This window comes from Vigna unguiculata, chromosome 10 (assembly GCF_004118075.2).
Source record: "Vigna unguiculata cultivar IT97K-499-35 chromosome 10, ASM411807v1, whole genome shotgun sequence".
In the NCBI taxonomy this organism is placed as follows: Eukaryota; Viridiplantae; Streptophyta; class Magnoliopsida; order Fabales; family Fabaceae; genus Vigna; species Vigna unguiculata.
The window spans coordinates 39,243,242-39,263,076 of record NC_040288.1 but is presented as its reverse complement, the minus strand read 5'-3'; the positions used below and the strand labels follow the sequence as shown (position 1 = coordinate 39,263,076).

The 19,835-nt window shown below is 29.8% G+C and overlaps 1 protein-coding gene across 1 annotated transcript; it reads right to left on the bottom strand.

The window, feature by feature from the left end:
• Nucleotides 1-925: 925 nt before the first annotated feature.
• On the bottom strand, nucleotides 926-8,395 carry LOC114167267 (DEAD-box ATP-dependent RNA helicase 20). Its single transcript, XM_028052302.1, has 10 exons — nucleotides 8,212-8,395; nucleotides 5,958-6,229; nucleotides 5,354-5,533; nucleotides 5,077-5,238; nucleotides 4,192-4,346; nucleotides 2,951-3,043; nucleotides 2,686-2,771; nucleotides 2,377-2,603; nucleotides 1,734-1,967; nucleotides 926-1,193 (listed from the first exon to the last, which is right to left on the bottom strand). The coding sequence occupies exons 1-10, from the start codon at nucleotides 8,265-8,267 to the stop codon at nucleotides 1,135-1,137; spliced, it is 1,524 nt and encodes a 507-aa protein (XP_027908103.1). The 5' UTR covers nucleotides 8,268-8,395; the 3' UTR covers nucleotides 926-1,134.
• Between the last annotated feature and the right edge of the window lie 11,440 nt (nucleotides 8,396-19,835).

The following is a 19,835-nucleotide window of genomic DNA, read 5'->3' as shown; positions in this document are numbered from 1 at the left end:
ATAAAAGTTAATTTATTTTGAAGATATTTTTTACTTATAAAAGTTTTTATAAATAATAAATATTTCAGTTAAGAAAACGTATTCCTAGAGTTGTTCTAAGAATTAGCATGTATTTGATTTCTTATTTTAATTTTTTTAATTTGAAATCCTAAATTAAAACATAATTACTTTATCATATTTATCCAAGGTTGTATATATAGACATCCACAATAAAAGCATTCAAATAAATATTATATTTTGCTAAGGTCCCAAGTATCAGTATTTTCGTTTAAATTAAAAACCACAAAAATATTTACCTATATGCCAAAGGTGAAAAAGGAATAATATGTTAAAGATATTTAAAGAACAGAAAAGAAATACTGTCAAGCTACTGTTAATGCGAAAATCATTGTGGATAATAAATCATAATGAAATAAATATGTTGGAAATTTCATATTAAATAAATTCAATTCCTTGCCAAATAGTATGATAATTAAACCATGACCTTTTTTCTTATCAAATATAGTCTTTTATATTGAAATCCTAACAATTGGATTATAAAACAAATTTTCTTTAGATTAGATGAAAGTACAAACCAAAAAATTTAGTGACACTAAAGAAGAAAAAAAACACTAGTACCATCATTTCAATGATGAAAATCGTTCCAGACATTGGTTTTGGTTTTGAAAGAGATATTTTAAGAACATCACAGTGAATAAACTACTTAGTTCAGCGTTTAAGTTACCTTTTAATATTTTATAAACTAAACAGATACTAATTCTGTATTAAAAAATCAATTTTACATCATTTTAATACAGAATCAAGCACGCATTTAATGTGATACTTAAAACTTTGATACTTCCCTACCAAATATAGTACTTTGGATCCTGTTCTTGTTTTGTGCTCAAGTCATACCATATATATATTATCCTCGTTTACTGCAAAATGAATCGTTGCGGAATGAACTATGATTTATGAACAATTATCTGATGGTACATGTTCTATGGACATTTTAACAAAAATTATAGAACAGCAATACTGAATTCCTATTACTACGCTTACAAGTTTACACTAATTATCAAGACAATATAACGTCGGTAGCAACACAAATGGCACAATTCATCAATCAAGTACGTCTGTCTGCACCTTCATCAATCAGCTCCATGGACGAGAACTGCCATAACCCCTCCCACGGTCTTGGAAACCTCGGGGACCTGATTCATTGATTGTTGAACGAGAACACAATAAATCCCTTTGGATAAAAATGACAACATAAACATTGACCACAGTTTTACATGAAAGGTAAATCAATATTCAGAGATACGAAGTTAGAGGAAAGGAATCCTGAAGGGAAAAGAAGATATCATCAAAAATAAAGATCAAGAACCATGCAACACACCATGCCAATATATCTGAAGATCTATCAAAGAACCTCCCATTAAAAGACCGTTAACAAAAATGATAGAAAACCATCTAAAAAGAGCTCAATAGAAGACTGCAATCGAGAGGAATCAAATACACCAAAACAGTAACAAAGCAAACCCCAGGCAAAACTATTAAACACAACGACATGTGATATTTGAATGTTATTAATTGTTTTCTTCTAGGTGAGTATATCAGAATCATATGCATAAAGTCCACACCAAACAAACATACACTTCACAGCTACAAGCAACAATTACTATCTTGAGTAGAGGACCAACAAATTATATGCACTCTGTAAGCCCGGTTACACTAGGGTAGAGTTAACTGACCTGAAGGAAGAGGTGGTGCACCACGCCCCATTGCTGCTAATTCAGGACTCACTTTCTGTCCAGCTTCCTCAAGTATGGCGATTAGTTCCTTTGCAAATCTAGCATTAGCAGCCGTGAAGAATGTGTAGGCAGTTCCTTTTGCACCAGCTCTCCCAGTCCGCCCAATGCGATGGACATAGTCCTCAAGTGACCCCGGAAAGTCATAATTTATTACATACTTCACATCCTTCACATCTGTTCACAGTAATCAAAAGAATTAAGATAAACATTAAGTAAAGCTATTGGTTAACTTTAAAAAGTGACAGTAAACAGGAAATCATGATGCAACACAAAAGCAGCTCTTCGCTATTTGCCACAACAAAATGCCAAGACGGACTACTCATGGAATTGACCTCAAGCAGCAGACGGGTAATTCTAACTTAAAAAGACATGCAATTCCAGCATTATATAACACGTTATCAAAGACTGGAAAAATGTAGACAACAAAACATTAACTAAAAAGGAATTCAATATACAAGATTGAAGGAAGCTAGGATAACAGTAATTTAATATTAGTATGTCCAAAATTAATAAAATAACACTGATATTTCCATAACTAAAACAATGTCTGCCAAGTAATTAACCAAAGCAAAAGTTTGTGTACCTAAACCACGGGCTGCAACATCTGTTGCAGTCATAATAGGACTTTTTCCCGATTTAAATTCTGAGAGCACCCAATCTCTTTCTGCTTGACTTTTGTCTCCATGAATTGAAAGTGCAGGCCAGCCATCCATACGGAGTTGCCTAGTGATCTGATCACATCCTTTTTTGGTATCCATGAATATCAGTATTCGGCTGCCATCCATGATGTCCTCTAGCAACTTCACCAATCTGACAAATAGACAGACTCCATTAGGTGGCCCTACGTGATAAGTTCTTAATGAGAAGGAAAATAAGACAGAACACGTCCTACTTATCATATTTCTGCTTTTCCGAAACAATGTCAACATATTGACGTATTGCATGGTTAGCTTTCAAATCTTCAGACCCTATAATTACCTGCACAATGATTACAGAAGTTATTTAAACACACACATACATACACACTTCTCACAAATTACAATACATTTTTCTTAAAACAATTCATTGCAGACCAAAAACCATTTCATCATAGAGGAATGGAATATACAAGAAAAATACAGTTACATAGCCCAACATGAAATATCTTAATATCTTACTTTGTATGGGTTATAAAGGAACTTCCGTGCCAGTTGTTCGACCTCCTTTGGCCAAGTAGCACTCCAATACAAAGTTTGACGGTCTGGTCGGATCTAAGTAAAACAAAAACCAAATTAGATGACCAGAAAAATAAAGAAACCTTACAAATATGAGTCTTCAGTGATCATATTTTCCAAATCAAGTTGGATTAATTGGTAGGTACAACTAGTACAATAGTTAGGGGACAAACGAGGAAAATATCATTGTTTTCAGGCCAAATTAGATTCTTTTAGGCTTTAAAAATAAACTAAAATTGAAAATGAAATTTAAGAAATCGAGCTCAAATCCCTGTTAGCCGATGCACTACCAACCAGTGTAGTCAGTATCGCATCATACCATGGTCCTGCAATGCAAATCAGGAGCTCTATCTTTTCTAGGTGTGAATCGCAGAGCATATTGCCAGAATCAGTCTCTAGCCATATTGCCCGATTTCTGGTACAACAAGGGTCACATCACACCTACTGGAAGTTGGGTCATCATGTGTGATTGAAGTTTTTTAGACAATACTTCCGAATTTAGGCAGCAGTAGCAGCCACTGTTTGCAGATTCTAGCAGTAACGACACTGGGTTTTTTGGGAGACTATATAGCTGATTTGTGCAGAGCAGCAAGTAGTCACTATTATACTAATTTATACTGCTGCTTTTGTGAACTGGGCGGCAGAAAAGCAACTATTGTTTGCTAAATTTATGTAACAGGCAGCCACTTACTTTTGCCTAGTGGTTGTTATTATGCAGTAACAGTGTTTGTTTTGGAGCTTATATGACACTTTCTTTATGTTAAAATTCCCTAGATTATTTATGTTTTTAAAGTTATTCATCATGAATTTGTGCCTTTACATATCTTATTCAACACAAACTATTTTTATTATTGATCAGGAATTGTAAAAGCATCTCTAATGGGAATTGCTTGCAAGAGTTGTATTTCAATAAAAGCGTTATTTTAATGTCAGTCCTACAAACATGAGTTACTTAAAATCAAGATTCAATCAGTGATTCAGAAAATAACTTTTCCAATTCGCGGTTTGTAATCCGATTTAACTACCATGCTAGTAATATAGCTACTAGCTAGAACATTACTCATAACATTACTCATAATAAGTGAATGAAGCATCAACTTGACTATGGCAAATAATACCATACTAAGCTATTTCATGAAATTTTACTATCTCAAAATATTGACCACATCATAAAATAAAGCAACCTGAGAAACAATCTTCCGCAGCTGAGGATCAAACCCCATATCCAACATCCTATCAGCTTCATCCAATACAAGATATGTGACCCTCTGCAAGTTGGTATGATTTGATTCAAGCATATCAATTAACCTTCCGGGAGTGGCAATTACAATTTCGACACCTGTTAAGAAAAATTAACAGAAGCAAAGACAAATTCATGATTATTGTTAGCATGTAAATAAGCTTTTCAAATAAATAACGTTGCTTTTTATTTTTTCTTCAATTTCTTAGTTGCTTTAATTTTCTTGATTGTTGATTTTAGTCTTCTTAATTTAAGTTATTAGTTTTATAAGATATAATAAGAAAAATGATCCTTTTTAGTGTATTTTGCAAAATAGAGGACTGAACGCCATCAGTCAGGGGGCCACAGCTTAGCATGCAAGTGGCTGAAAGCAAGCGTTGAGCACCCAAAACAGAGCACTCAACACCCACAGCTTGAGCGACTCTTGATTTTCCCTTAAAAGACACTCCACGGTCTACCCTTAAATTTCTCTATTTAAAGAGAAATCTATTTCGGACGCTACCTGCTTGATAAAAAATTCTGTTATAAATTTGATTGTTTTATATTTATTTTCTCAAGATTTTGATTTTACAATTAATTTCTCTTTAATCTGCTCTTGTAAAAAGAAACTAAAATAGTACAATTAGTGAAAATATTAGATTGACAAAACATTCAGTCAAATCCCTGTTGGAACAGTACTCATATTTATTCTTGCTACTTCTATTATTTGGTGTACTTGCCAAAGGCATAGCGGCTATGTAAAGAAGGAATAAAAAATTGTACAAATGGGCAACAAACAGTCCGCAAGTTAATTTACAAAAGTTGTAGCTTTGTATACTTCAACACATACCTTTCTGGAGATCACGCACCTGGGGTCCCTTCGGAACCCCACCATAGATGCATGTACTCTTAATCCTAGATGATGCACCAAATTTAGTAGCCTCTTGTTGTATTTGAACAGCAAGTTCACGAGTTGGAGCCAATACTAACACAATAGGTCCATCTCCAGGATCTGAAATATATTGTCAACAAATGGACAGCAAAAAGAAAGAGAACAAAGTCAAAAAACCGCACCCTTACATTCAATATGAAATGTGATCACCATGGCTGTTTCCTTATTTACATACCTAGAATCGGCTGAGCATTAACATGCACAATGGCAGGTAATAAGTAAGCAAGTGTCTTCCCTGAACCTGTTTCAGCTATTCCTATGAGATCACGCCCCTTCAAAGCCATGGGCCAACCTTGAGATTGAATGGGTGTAGGCTCAGTAAATCCAGCTTTTGTAATTTCTTGCATCACGTATTCTGGATGAAATCAAGGCATAAAATTAGTATGCTGTTTAAAGATGTCATCCCATAATCTGAAAATAACTTTTGCAAGATAATCATGACATAATAATTATAAACAAAATGTTCTTTCTCCTTTATTTTGAGTTATATATTCTGCAAATAGGAAGCTTTGACCACGTCAATTTACTTAAATCACACGCCATCTTCTGAATAAAATAAGCAACCAATTCCTCACCCATTAGGAAAATATTTTTAGCATACTATTTTTCTTGACAATCTTTCCCATTGAACTAATAATCCTTCCAAAGTACCAATTTTTGTCAATGTGTTATGCAAAATAAAGCAATAATGAGAAGATGAGTCATGTACTTTAACCTGAAGAAGATGGAAAGTAAAACTGAAGAAATTCAAAAAAAAAAAAAAAACAAAACAGAAATACCTGGAAAACCAGCATCTTGAAAGGTCTTGACAGGCTTGGGGATATCTCGACCTTCAACAGTTATTTCCCTCTGCTGTCGGTACTCATTAACCTCAGCATCTGTCATTGCCCTTACTGCGGGTGACTCAATGTAGAAGTTTTTCTCAAAATGAGGTAAACCATCCAAACTGAGGTTCCTCTTTGGTGATCCACCATCCTCATGATCCCTCCTGTTTGACGAAGAGTGCTGTACAGAACCACCAAACCCTGTAGGTGCACCTAGGCCAGAATCACTAACAAAACAAACCGTCATTCAGCAAAAACATTTGTAATAAAATAAAAAGAGGATTATCAAATGAAACTACATACATTTGGGTAAAGATCGAGGAAAAGTAAGGATAAAATCTTTAATAAAAGAATAGCGCATTAATATATGGTTGAATAATAGAATGTCATATTAACATATGTTGTGTAATAATGCTTTGAAAATAAAATGCTCTGTCCTTTAATTATACTAATACTTCATAGTCTACTAGACTTCTAGTCATAATTAAGTAATTACAAAAAATTATATTTTATTGTTATAATCACAGATGTCTTTTTTCAAATTGTGATCATAGTTTTGAATTAATGATAAATGATCAATGTCTCTTTATTTATCAATATTCTACATTTATACAAATTATTTAACAACTTCTTTTTAATGTATCCTAAATTTGAAAAACATTGTTGTGTCCCTATACCGTCCTAATGCCATACTAAGTATCTGTGCTTCATAGGATAGGGAAGCAGGATGACTGCTATTTTAAATATTACATGCAAAATAAAAAGTTAACACTACATACGTATGTATTCAAGAATAATAGAGAACCCAATTAAAAGAGATTCATGAAAGAAATAACTCGTCTTGGCTTAGTCACACAATCACTATCAATCTAGCAAAATAAGAGCATTCTAATGAAGTCAAAAAATGACAGACGATGAAATTAATAGGAAAAAACACAGTCAACAAATTAGATAAATAATAGCAGAATGTGACTTGGGAAGTTTAATGTAAGAAGAAATAATGGAACATATAAAAAAATAGCTCTGGAGAGTACAACAGAAACAAAGGTCACCACGAGGTAATGTTTGGTGAAATGGTCAAAGAAGAAGGATTTCGAATTCAGTTATTATCTTTCTAAAGCAAAAATAGATAAACACGTTACAAAATGAGTTGAAAACACAGTTTTACACCCAAAAAAAAAAATAGTTTCATAGATAAAAATGGACTTTTGAAGCTTATGTAATGATAACATTCCTACATAGCACAAGAAAAAAGATACTTTGGCTATTATCCAACTGCAGAGACAGCTATTTTGCTATTTGAGTTCCACATAGCAACCAGGGGTTGCTTCACCCTGCTACACAGCTAAGTATTCTATTGACTAGTGAAATATGAAACAGGTCCTTAAAATTCATCTGAGATATTTCAAAATATTTTTAACATACAATATAATGATATGATATTATGACATGTCTAACACTCCTCCTCTAGAAAAGGCTACAGAGCATTAAGTTTGTGCTACGAGCGGTGGCAGGCAATGACTACAAAAAAAATAACAAAGCCTCACCTCATTAGAAGAAGTTGGCTCCATGGAAAATCACATGACACCATTCAATTTGGTTTACACAATGGAAAAAATAAAATAAATAAACAAATAAAACCATTGTCCCCAGAAGTAACTGAAATGGTTATGCTGCAGGACATCAATTGTGAGCTCACAGGCTCAATCCATCCTCCTTTTAAGACATACCGTGAGTCTCTCTTTGGATCCAAATAAGATATAATATAATAAAACCTTTTAAAACAACCATGAAAGTGAAATTAACAAGGCAAATGATTGATAGATTGTGCCTATTACCACGTACTCATACAGTTGTTAAAATACCAATGAACCGAAGACGAACTAAACTAGCAGTAGCAAATGTTTCCACCATGAAAAAACCCTAACATTTGGCACTCTAGTAAAACTAAAAAGAAGATTGAGTCAGAAACAAAATAAAAAATAAAATGAACGGGAACATGATATTAGGAGATTACTGAACTCGTCAACGTCAACCAGAGCTAAGAGTGTGAAAATCTAACAATCTGACTAAATTAGTGAACAAAATCTACAAAACTAGGGAGTGTAGAAAAACATTAAGAATAAGAAAACAAATTGAATTTGAACGGAAAAGGAACATATCTGTTTCCAGAAAATTAGGGTTCAGATTAAATGACAGCGGTGGTTACCTCCTCCGGTCACGGTAAGAAGTGGGGTCGCCGGAGCGGCTGTCGTAGCGGCTCATGATGTCCTTCGACAATACACTCTTCACTTTCCTCCTTTCCTTAGCTCCTGAAAGAGCGTTTTTCAGTTTCTCTCTAACAAGTAATTGGGCTTTTCTCTGCTGGCCCAAGTCACGCTTTTCTTGGGCAATTCTTATTAATATACCTTCGCCCTATGTTCTTCTTTCTGACAACATTTTTTGAAATGTTTGAATTCCATAACATCAAAAAAAAACTTGTCGGATATATTAAATATTAAATATTTGACATTTTAAAATATTTCAGAAAGATTTTTCAAAATGTTTAAAAAATCAATATTCTAAAAGGTATTTTCCGAAAATACTAAGAATGTAACATGTTACTAAAGCTGTCAAAATGGGTTGGAACCCACGAACCAATCCAGCTCACCACGGGTTTGGATCGGGTTGGGTTGAAATTTTTTTACAAATTTCAATACGGGTTGATTTTTAACCCAACACACCTAGAACTCGGCTTACTCCAGTTAAACCCGTAATGAGAACCCTAGTGAGCCGGGTTGGCTCACCAACCCGCAAATAAATAGTCACACAGTGTTTTTTTATTAAGTTGGGTTTTATATTTGGGTCATGTTAGGTGATTTTTTTTTAGTCAACATATAGATAATTTATCTTTTTATGATTTTAGTTTGTATTTGGATTGTATTAAAATTTATTTAGATTTTCATTAGAATTATAATTTAATTTTGACTGAATAAAAGTAAAAAAATTGTATTTTTTTTAATTAAGTGAAAACATGAGTCAATCCGTTTAACCCATCAACCCGTGGTGGGCCAGGTCGAGTTCAAAATTTTTTGGCTCGCTGATAAGTGAGTCAGATTGGGTTAGTTCACTAAATGATTAACCCATGATGGATCGAGTCGAATTGGACCGAATTACCATTTTGACAGCTCTACATGTTACATAAAGTACTTTTATGATGTGTTGAAATTTCAACTATCTGAAAACTAGAAAAACAAGTATTTTGAAAAATATAAATATACTAATAAACTTGAAAACTTCAAATAACAATTGCCTTTTCTTGGACTATTTGGGCTCAAGTCAACCCATTACAGAATGGTCTGGGTTAGTTACTTTAAAATTGGGCTTTTTCTTCCTGCACGCCCAAAATTTTTAAAATGACTATTTTATTTTTGTAAAAATTCTGGATAATATCAAATCCGAAAATCCTCCGGACTAATTTTTATAGTATTTCACGCGACTTTCGAAATTGGATTTTTAGAACAGAATTTACATAATAGGATTTCCGAACATGGTTTCTAAAACAAACTTTCAGAAAAAAATAAATATGAAATATATTTTGAGATGAGTTTTTCTTTTTTGGGAAAGAATTTTTGTAATAAGTTTTTCAAAACATACATGATACTTTTCAAACGATTTTTTGAAAAACGAGCTTGTCAGAACAAAATTTTTAAAACACATAAATGCATTTTTGGAAAAAGTTTTTTTTTTTAAAAAAATATATTTTTGATCTCTCAAGTTTCAATGAATTTTAGAATTAGTTTATTTTTGAAATTTTATATCAATTTAGTCCTTGATCTTTAGAAATGCGTGGATTTAATCCTTCTTACCAAATTTTGTTGAGTTATTTGACATTTTAAATGCATTTTATGATAATATTTAAGTTAATATTAAAACGAAAATATGTCAAACGGCGTAAACAATTCAAATACGATCATGAAATCTGCTTGAAATGTCAAATAAACTAAACTTAACAAAATTTAATTAAAATAACTAAATTCATATATTTTTAAAAATAAATGACTAAATTAATCAAAAAATTTGAAGAAGAACTAATTACAAATTTCACTCATCGGACAAAATACATATTTAATTCTTCTTTTTCTTAAAGGGACTCTCTCTGTTTGTCGTATTCTTCTTCTATGGCATAGCAACAGTGGCATAATGCAACGAGAAAGATTATCTTAGTCTTTTCCGTCAGTAGAAGATGCAGTTAGTAAAAACGGGGGTGCAGAAAAAAAGGATACGGACTTTTTAAGGGTTTTTTCCTTGGCACGTGCCTGATTCACTGTGATCTATTTTTATCAAAGGATTCCCCACCCGAGACAAAAAAAAAAAAAGAGAGAAAAAGATAGATTAGGGTGTTAAACAAAACGATTTTAAAATAAAAAAATGAAAATAGATAAAATATTTTAAAATAAAATTAGCAAATAATTTTTTTTTAATATATGGGCATAGGAACACTTTGATGGCATGCATAAGAATGGATAAGGCAATTGGATAATAAGGAATTAATAAGTCAAAAAGAGACTCTGAAGTTGTTGTTGCATTGCAATTTGCATGGTTATGGCTATTGATTTGGATGAGGCATGGTGTATGTGCGAGGACACTCGTGCAACTTGCTCAACCCTTTTGGAATATGGATATGATCCAATTATCAAATATGTGTCATTTCTTTCGGCACAAAAAAAAATAAAAAAAAAATAAAAAGTAGAGTGCCATTCTCATCACATGTGAAGATAAGGTGTCTACTTCTTCCTGTTCAAACACTTTTGGATAGATTGAAGTGATGTGCAGTACACAAAATCTTTCATTCTATAACAAACTACTTTTTCTATCAATTATCGTTTCTAGAAGTAGAATTTTGCTGAAATAGACCATATTTGGTTTCTTTCCTTCATCAATGATATATGTTCGTAGTGTTCTAGGCAAGGTTGCTGCTAGTTAAAGATGATCTCGATCGGAGATAAGACAGAATTATATTATTTAAGTGAATGCAAATATTATTTTATAGATTAATCTTATAACATTTTGTTAAATATAAAGTTTATATTTACATAGTAAAGTCACTTGTGTTACCGGAAATTTATCAAATATATATTATGTGAGATAATATGAGATATTTATATGGTCAATTATTTTCATAAATGTATAAATGTGATTAATTTATCAATCAATTTACAAGTGTCCAAATTCAATTTATAATGGTTGCATTAATTTTGATACTGTACTCTTATATAATTTATGACAATTTGTTATAGCACCTAATTTGTAATGAACAAAAAACTCTATAGATTTCATATTTACTTTGTACTTTGTATTATCAAATATGTTCTTTTTTATGGTATGTATCATCAAAGAGTTTATAAAGTGAGATTTGAAATGAAAAAACACATTAAGGATTCTTGTGACAATAAGAATAACTGAATTGATTTTTTATTCTGTATTAACTTTAACAAAATCCAATAAGATTTATTTTTTGTTGAATCGTACCCCAGATCATCATTAGTATTTAGTTTCATACTTAAGATATATATGTCTCGACGTGACATGTTAAAGATCTCATTTCAAGTCTAAATAAGTCAAATTTACATTAATTTAAATTAAAAATATTGGACATCGATTACAAGTAAAATTAATTTAGAGTGTATAAATAAGAGCAACTTTTATCTTGTAATTTGATATGCAAAAACAGGTTAAATTTAAACTCACAACTCAATAAATAACATTTAGAAACCAAAGATTTAGTGAGAAAAATAAATTTATTTTAGGCATATATAGTTGATAGGCCTATCATACATCATTGAATGATATAAACAAGCTCTGATACTTAATGACATATCTTTGCTGACTGTAATGGATAAAACCAAAGCTTGTCTTTGTTTTGTGCAGTAACAGTGATAGAAGTAGGAACTTGTCCAAGTATTGATAAGACTCAACTTCTTCATCCTCATCCTCCAATCTAATACACCCTTTTAGTGTTGTGTTTGTTTAAAATCCATCATTAGCTTAATTAACTCACTCACTGCATTTTGTGCAGACTGAATTGACAAAAACCAAAAAAAACCAAAACTATATATATATATATATTTGGTATCTACTCCAAAGTGCAATGGTTCTTTTCCTTTTCATAAAAAATGGTAAAGAAAGTGTTGAGTGGCATTTGGAATTGCGAAGGTGGTCCAATGATTCAAGGTAACATAGCATTTTCAGACCCTCTTTCCCACCAAAACAGAGCATAAAATCTGTTGCAATAAACAACAATGCCCTTTAGACCAATTCTGTTTAGGCCAAGGTTATCTTTTATGTTGGGTTAGTTTGGTTCATTGGACACACATGATGTTCAGTGGCATTGTCTTGTGAGCCAAAGTGGAAGGACATTTAAAGAAACAATGCAAAACTTTAAGAATTTAGAACACATGGTATTGGCCCCATCTCAAATAGGCAAAAAGAGACCCTTGGAATAAACAAAATAGGGCACTTTGAGTTATCTATAAGCAAATAATTTGCCTTTTGGAGGTTCAAATCTTAGAGGGAAAGCTTGTTATTTCAAGGCAATGGTAGTTGAACCAAAACTTTGTGCACCACAACAACAACCGGTTCTAACCACTTTCAAAATTGTTTGGTCTCAAACAACCTTAACCAAAAGTGGACATGTGGACTGTGGCCAAAGCCTAAGTTCATTTGATGTTGGATAATAAGAAAATAATCAACTCACGTAAAAAATTGATATTATTTTCGATCCAAAATTTTAAAACAAGTTTATATATATATTTTTGTTAAATATGTTAACTTGAAATTAGTCCTTTTTCAAAACTTTTGACTAATTTAGTCTTTCATCTTTAAAAATGTGTAAATTTAGTCATTTTAACCAAATTTTGTTAACTTTATCTGACGTTTCAAGCGCATTTCATGATAGTATTTGAATTGTTTATACCGTTTGACACATTTTCGCTTCAATGTTAACTCAAATGTTATCATAAAATACATTTAAAATGTCAAATAAACCTAAAAAATTTTGGTAAGAAAGACTAAATCCACGTATTTATAAAAATAAATGACTAAATTAGTATAAAATTTCGAAAAGGGACTAATTCCAAAATTTACTAAAAGTTAAAGAACTAAAAACATATTAAACCTATTTTTTTTAAATGATGTCCAATTTTTTTATTTTTATCCAATATGAAATTTTGACTCATTTAAATCATCTAGAAATAACTTTTAATGACGTAAAATAATATGGAAAAATCATTATTTTCTGCTACATATGTTTTTTCTGAAAAAAATGACAAACAAGTTAGGTGCAGTTCAATTAATTAGTTAACAACCCCAGATTAGTGCAATGATTTTAAAATTAAAGCATAATAATAATAATAAGGATAAGGTAAAGGTCACATATGCATAGAGTAATGACTGATGCATCCTTCCAATAAAATAATGGCGTCACCATTAAATGTATGATCACAAGAATTTGAATAGAAAATGTTTTAAGTTTTTTTTTTTTTTTCTTTTTTAGGATTGATGTGAATGTCTTTTTCTTTCGGTCAGAATTCATGTAAAAGTCTATGAGCTTACATAAATGAAGGAAAACGAGGGTAACTGGTGAGACATCACATTATGAGGCATGGACCCTTGATGCTCATCATAAACCAAACCAAAATCGATTATTATTCTACTCATATAACAACTAATAGTAATTTAATATTTAATATTAAAAAAATTAGGATTTTTCTTTATTATTACACATATGTAATTTAACATTTTACTATACATTAACTCTCACTTAAATTTTTAACATTAAGTTTAAGTAGTTGGAACGTACCAGTTTTATTTAGATGTATCAGTTTGATACTCACTTTTGAAAAGGTGTCAATTGAATTCTGATTTTTGAAAATATGTCTCAATTAGGTCCATTTTAGAACAAAATTATTAATGTCGTTAACGGTATTGACATTTAAAATGACTTACAAGATTAAGTATTGATATTTATAGTAAAATTTATTGATAAAAGTCATGAATAAAGTTAACGACGTTAATAATTTTTATATGAAAGAAACTTAATTGAGTCACTTTTTAAAAAGTTGGGACTCGATTGACACTTTAAACTGACACATTTAGACGAAAGTAAGTATCATTCGACTAATTAAACTTTAACATTATTAACATTATTTAGTTAAGTATACATTCAAAATCTAAATAGTGTATCATCATAACTACCCTCCGCTGAATGAAAGGGAGAAGATTGTGCTTTTCTTTGAAATTAATGTGAGCCAAATGAATGAAGACAAATTCAAAGCACCAGCACATTTTAAAAAGAGATTAAAAAATGCATGCATGCACATATTTAAAGAAAGCTTATAGGGTAAGAGAAACCCATGATGGAAACTTTTCAACAGAAGAAAATCCTTGTTGACCCCTCTTCCCTTTAAACAACGTTTCCGGTTAATAAAAAATGTCATCAATTTTGTATGTCTTTGATGCATCTTTATAACATCACCATGTTTACTATATGTAAATGCCGTGTACTACTCAATCTCTCTCAACTTATTATAATAAAAGTGGTTATCTCATCCAAAATACTCGGATATTAGGTTTATGTGATAAACATTTATCAAACTTTTATACTTTTTACGATCCTCGTGTTGCACCTCTTTATACAGATCGGTGTGTTTTTAAAAAATAAAAATGATTTCTTTCTTTTAGTTCTATATTAAGAAATGAACCACCATTTCCTTTAGATATCGATTAGGAAATTTATGTTCTGGTATACATAATAATCTCACATCATTGAAGAGTCAAAGTATATTCATCTCGTGCATATGACAAGAAATTAGTAGGTGGTTCATTAGCGGTCCGATATTGGATGAAGCAGAATGTCCGAGAAAATTCTCTAGGATAGCTTCTAACCTGACTCTGATATCATGTTAGAAGTGGATTTTAAGCCTAACTCAACCTCACAAAATCAGCTTATAAAGTGAAGATTGCACCCACTTATATATTATAAATTGATTTTATCTCTAGTCGATCTGAAATTTCCAAAAAAAGTGAAAGACATGGTTTGTAACTTTGTAGTAAGAAGGCAATAATTGAGTTCATGAGAGATAAGAAATGGTGTTGGTATGTGTCCCACTAATGCACTTTTACACCCACACATTTTTTTGCAACACTATTGTGTTGGATTAATTAGACATTAGGCCCTACTAGATCCAATGGCCAGTGATGGTGATTGAAAGCTGAAAATGCTAAGAATTATGATACAATGCCACAAAAGTTTTATGTGGCAAACTCATCCTCTTACCATGTTTATGTGGCATTCTCATCTTCGTTTTTTTTTTTCTTCATTGTTTTGTTGCTCTCTTCTAGTTTTTGATATGTTGGTCTTCTTCTGATTTTTGATAAGTACAGTCACGTACTTTCGTTCTCATATTTTCTTATGTCCCCCTTGTCTTTTAAAGAGACGTGAAGAAATTAATTCAATATTTCACATGATTGAGAAATTTTATTCTTTGCCTGGTTTGAAAGCTAAGGATGTAGGAAAGAATTGGGTACAAAGACTTCTTCTTCTTTTTTTCTGTTTCAGGATAATTTAATAAAATTACAAGGATTAAAGAAATTGTAAAATAATCCCTTGTTATTCATTTTCAAATTTACAATCACTTTCATACCTCAATGATTACTTGAGCGTGATGCGTTTAAGTAAAAGATTCCCAAAACAAATTAAATGTTAAAGGAGTTGTTTAATTATAATGTTTGGTTATTATATTTGTGTACATGTTTACACTTTGTTTAACTAAGAGACAAAACTCAGAGAATATTATAGAGGAAAGGGGGAATGGATAAAGCCTTACAAGACAAAATTTTGACTTAATTTTACGGTTAAATATGTTTTTGTTCATTCACTTTAAGTGAAGAAGTGAAAATTGAAATTCGTCCCTTTTCAGTGAAAATTGAAATTCGTTCATTTTCAAAATTTTGATCTAGTTTAGTTCTTTAACTTTAGAATTGTGTGGATTTAGTCATCTCAAACAAATTTTGTTAAGTTTATTTAATGTTTTAAACGCATTTCATGATGACATTTGAGTTGTTTACACAGTTTAACATATTTTCGCTTAAACGTTAGCTAAGAAACTATCATGAGATGCATTTGAAACGTCAAATAAACTTAACCAAAGTTAGTTAAAATGACTAAATTTACGCAATTTTAAAGTTGAGGGACCAAATTGGGTCAAAATTTTAAAGAGAGACTAATTCCAATTTTCATTAAAAATTAAGGACAAAAAACATATTTAATCCTTAATTTTATTATTATCATTCTTATATAATTTATTTATATGAAAAAAACGAATAATTATAAAATTACATGGCAAATTTACATTCATATATTTAATTAATTTTTTAAAAAACTTACTATTGCCTTAAAAATTTTCCAAACCAAAGAGAAGTAAAATACAAGACAGTTGCCAAACCAAGTTGAGGTTTAATGCTGGCTAAGTAAAATTATGTGAAATTTAATTAATCTACAAATTATCTTTTCGTTTATGTTTGATTGTTTGATAATTGTAAACCGATAAAGTAGTATAACAAGTAATAAATAGTTTTATCCTTATTGAGAGATATTTTATAATAAAATCAAATATCACTTTTGATTTGATCATTTGAGAAATTAACAAAAAAATACATTTTATAAGGTTCATTTTTATTTTATTATATCTTGAACAAAATACAAATTATAACAATGTAATGTTTTACTTCATTTTGTTATGTTCCACTTTTTTAACCCAAAAAGAAAAAAGTATGGGCTATTTCAACGTATAATGATTTTGGTGCAACTTTCCGATTCTAATATTCCTTTTTTTTTATTCAATATATAGATAATTCATTAAATTATTAGTACAAAATATTTATTGATTTACCTAAATTTTATTAAAACAACTAACTGACTATTTTTAATAAAATATTGTTTTTCAGTATTTTTATAAAGAAGTCAAGTTCAGATTGTATTCGATCAAATTAAATAATGTCAATTCAGATTTAATCTTTTAATTACTTTTTTGTTGACCCTTTGGATCCATTTTTATGTTTCTATCTGTCCAGCTATGCTTTTAATTTTTAAATAACTCAGCTGTTTATAAATTAAATTTAAAAAAGTACCACGATGTTTAGATTTAGACTAACATGTACTTCATTAATTCATCCTTTCAAAAGTCAACAATGCAGATATAGAAAAAAAAAAGAAAAAAGAAAAAAACACAACACACATAATCTTTAAAAAAAATGTCCACATTGCCAACTGCTTCGTAGGAATTGTTGCTAACAAAATTAGTTCACCATGAATTAATGTGTGCAACGTGGTGTACAATGTATCAAATAATTAGGTTACCAACAATGAACTAAGCACAAGTACATCCTAATTTATTTAGATTTAATTAACTTTTAAATCTCTCATAAATTTAAATATTTTAATTAAGTTTATATTAAATGTTTTTTGTCTATTGAAAATTCAAAAATTTTATATTGTTATGTGATCTATTTACTTATCTTCATGTGTTAAAAGATGTGATGTTTTATTATTTTTTTTCTTTTATCAACAAATATTAGTTTCTGTTATCCGAATAAGCTAAATTCAAAACAATCTCTCACTCTCCAACATTTTAAATCTCATCAAACAAATTTTATTTCTCGAAAAAAATTTAGCATGAGATCAAATCTACGATATTTTCCTTCATTCCCTTCTATCTAATCTTATGTGATGTTTTATTGTTAATATAAATTAGTATTAAACAATAAAAATCATTCATTGTTTTATATTGATTATAAAAATAAGACGGTAGAATAAAATAATCACTACTAAAAAAAATCATATTTCCTGCTAATTTTATTTTGAAGTTTTTTTTAAGAAATACTTATAAATTTTGTTATGAAAAAAATTTGTAGGAAATTGCTGTCAATTTTTTTTTTGCAAAATATTTTGTATAAAACAATTTTCGCAACAAATTTTGTAAGAAATACTTCTGAATTTTTTAATTTTGTAGAAAATAATTACTCACGAAAAAATTACCTGTCAATTAAAATTATTAAAAAAATAGTAGGAAAAAATATTTTATTACAAATAATTTTAATAAATTTGCAAGAAAATTCTCATGTAATATAAAAATTTTTAGTAGTGAACAACAACTCGTTCACTTAACCAAAAAATTAAATAACACGACCTCAATAGAAAAATAAAAATTTGAGTATTTAATAGACTACATAAATTTAATAGAGACTCAATTAAAAGTATTCAAATTTATAAAAGACATGACATTTAATTAAGTCGTTATTTAATTATAAACTTAGAAAAATGGCATGTATTTTTTTTCTTATTTTTTTATCTTGGAGTTGAATTATATGGATCGAATGTGGTTGAGATGAAGAATAAATATTATTATGGTGAAGAAAATGTTGTTGATGGTTACAAGGAAGAAAAAAAAAGGGTAAGTTAGGGTCCACATTTGTGTAGTAGAAAGCTTTTCACAACTAATCACCAACTATGTAGATGGTGATTGCTAGGGTTAGGGTTAGAGAGTACATCTACTATTAGAACTTATAATTGCTTAGGGTTAGTGATTAACATAATTTACCTGAGACTTAGTTTTTGCTTTGAATCAGATTTAGGTTTAAGTTGTTAGAATTGAAACATGAAGGGAAAATCATTTAACGGTTCAAGATAATGCTACCATGAAAGGGATGCACCAACAAAAGAATAATGAATCATAAGTGGAAGACAGAGCATCTAATCTTATACTCTCTTTTTTCTTTTTTTTTGTTTCATTTTGCTTTGACTTTTTTTTTTCTTCTCATGAATGTGCATGATCCCATGTGAAATTGGGTGAGAATAAAATAGGCTTATCTTATCACAAGAAAATCTTGTAACTTCGTTTATCAATGCTTTTATTTCATAATTTGGATTTCATATTTCATAAATTAATCCAAGCAACAAAAAAAATCAATATGAAGAGTTTGGTGCTAATATCAACTGCATTTCCTACAAATTTTGACGAATGATGGAGAGAAAATGATTTTATTTATAATTTGATAAATGTTAAAAATCTCGTATAGATCGCAGATATAGTAAATTTATAACAGATCAAATTTCATCTTATAAATTAATTTTATAAAATTAAATTAGACTTAAAGTTCCACTTTTTCTAAAATGATATTAAAGTTATCTAAAATCTATAATAAAATTTTTATTATTTGTTAGATTTATTATATATTAGTTATCAGACGATTATTATATAATCTTATAATATATATATATATATATATATATATATATATATATATATATATATATATATATATATATAAAAGACAACTTTTTTTAAAGATTTATGAGTATTATTTGGTTTACACACCTATAAAATTAAATGTAGATTTTGATTTGTTTGTTATAAATGCCTTTGCTTCTCGTGTATAAAATAATAAACTGAAGATTTGTACATAGTTGAATGGTTTTAAATTAAAGGAAAATTTTGGTTACGAGATCGTTTTGTGATTGGTATTGGAGTCAGAGAGATGATGCAGCATATATTTTACAATAGATAAGTAATCAATTAATTAATTTATGCCCTAAACAATAATTGTAGTTTCCAATGTAGTTTGATGACATTTTCTTATTTAAATTTGAATGGAGCGTCTAACTATTAGGGTGGTCCCTATTTGACAAATACACTGTAAATTTAGCTGTTATATTAAATAAAAAATAAATAAATGATTTTTCGTATTATGAAAATATTATATATTTGGTCTTATCATCTTAATCCAACATCTTCT

Excerpts from the sequence above, each read along its gene's own strand:
- LOC114167267 (XM_028052302.1), bottom strand. The coding sequence starts at position 8,267 with ATGAGCCGCTACGACAGCCGCTCCGGCGACCCCACTTCTTACCGTGAC. Across the intron at positions 5,239-5,353 it reads TAATGCTCAGCCGATTCTAG|ATCCTGGAGATGGACCTATT; the intron begins GTATGTAAATAA and ends AATATATTTCAG. Across the intron at positions 3,044-4,191 it reads TGCGGAAGATTGTTTCTCAG|ATCCGACCAGACCGTCAAAC; the intron begins GTTGCTTTATTT and ends TGTTTTACTTAG.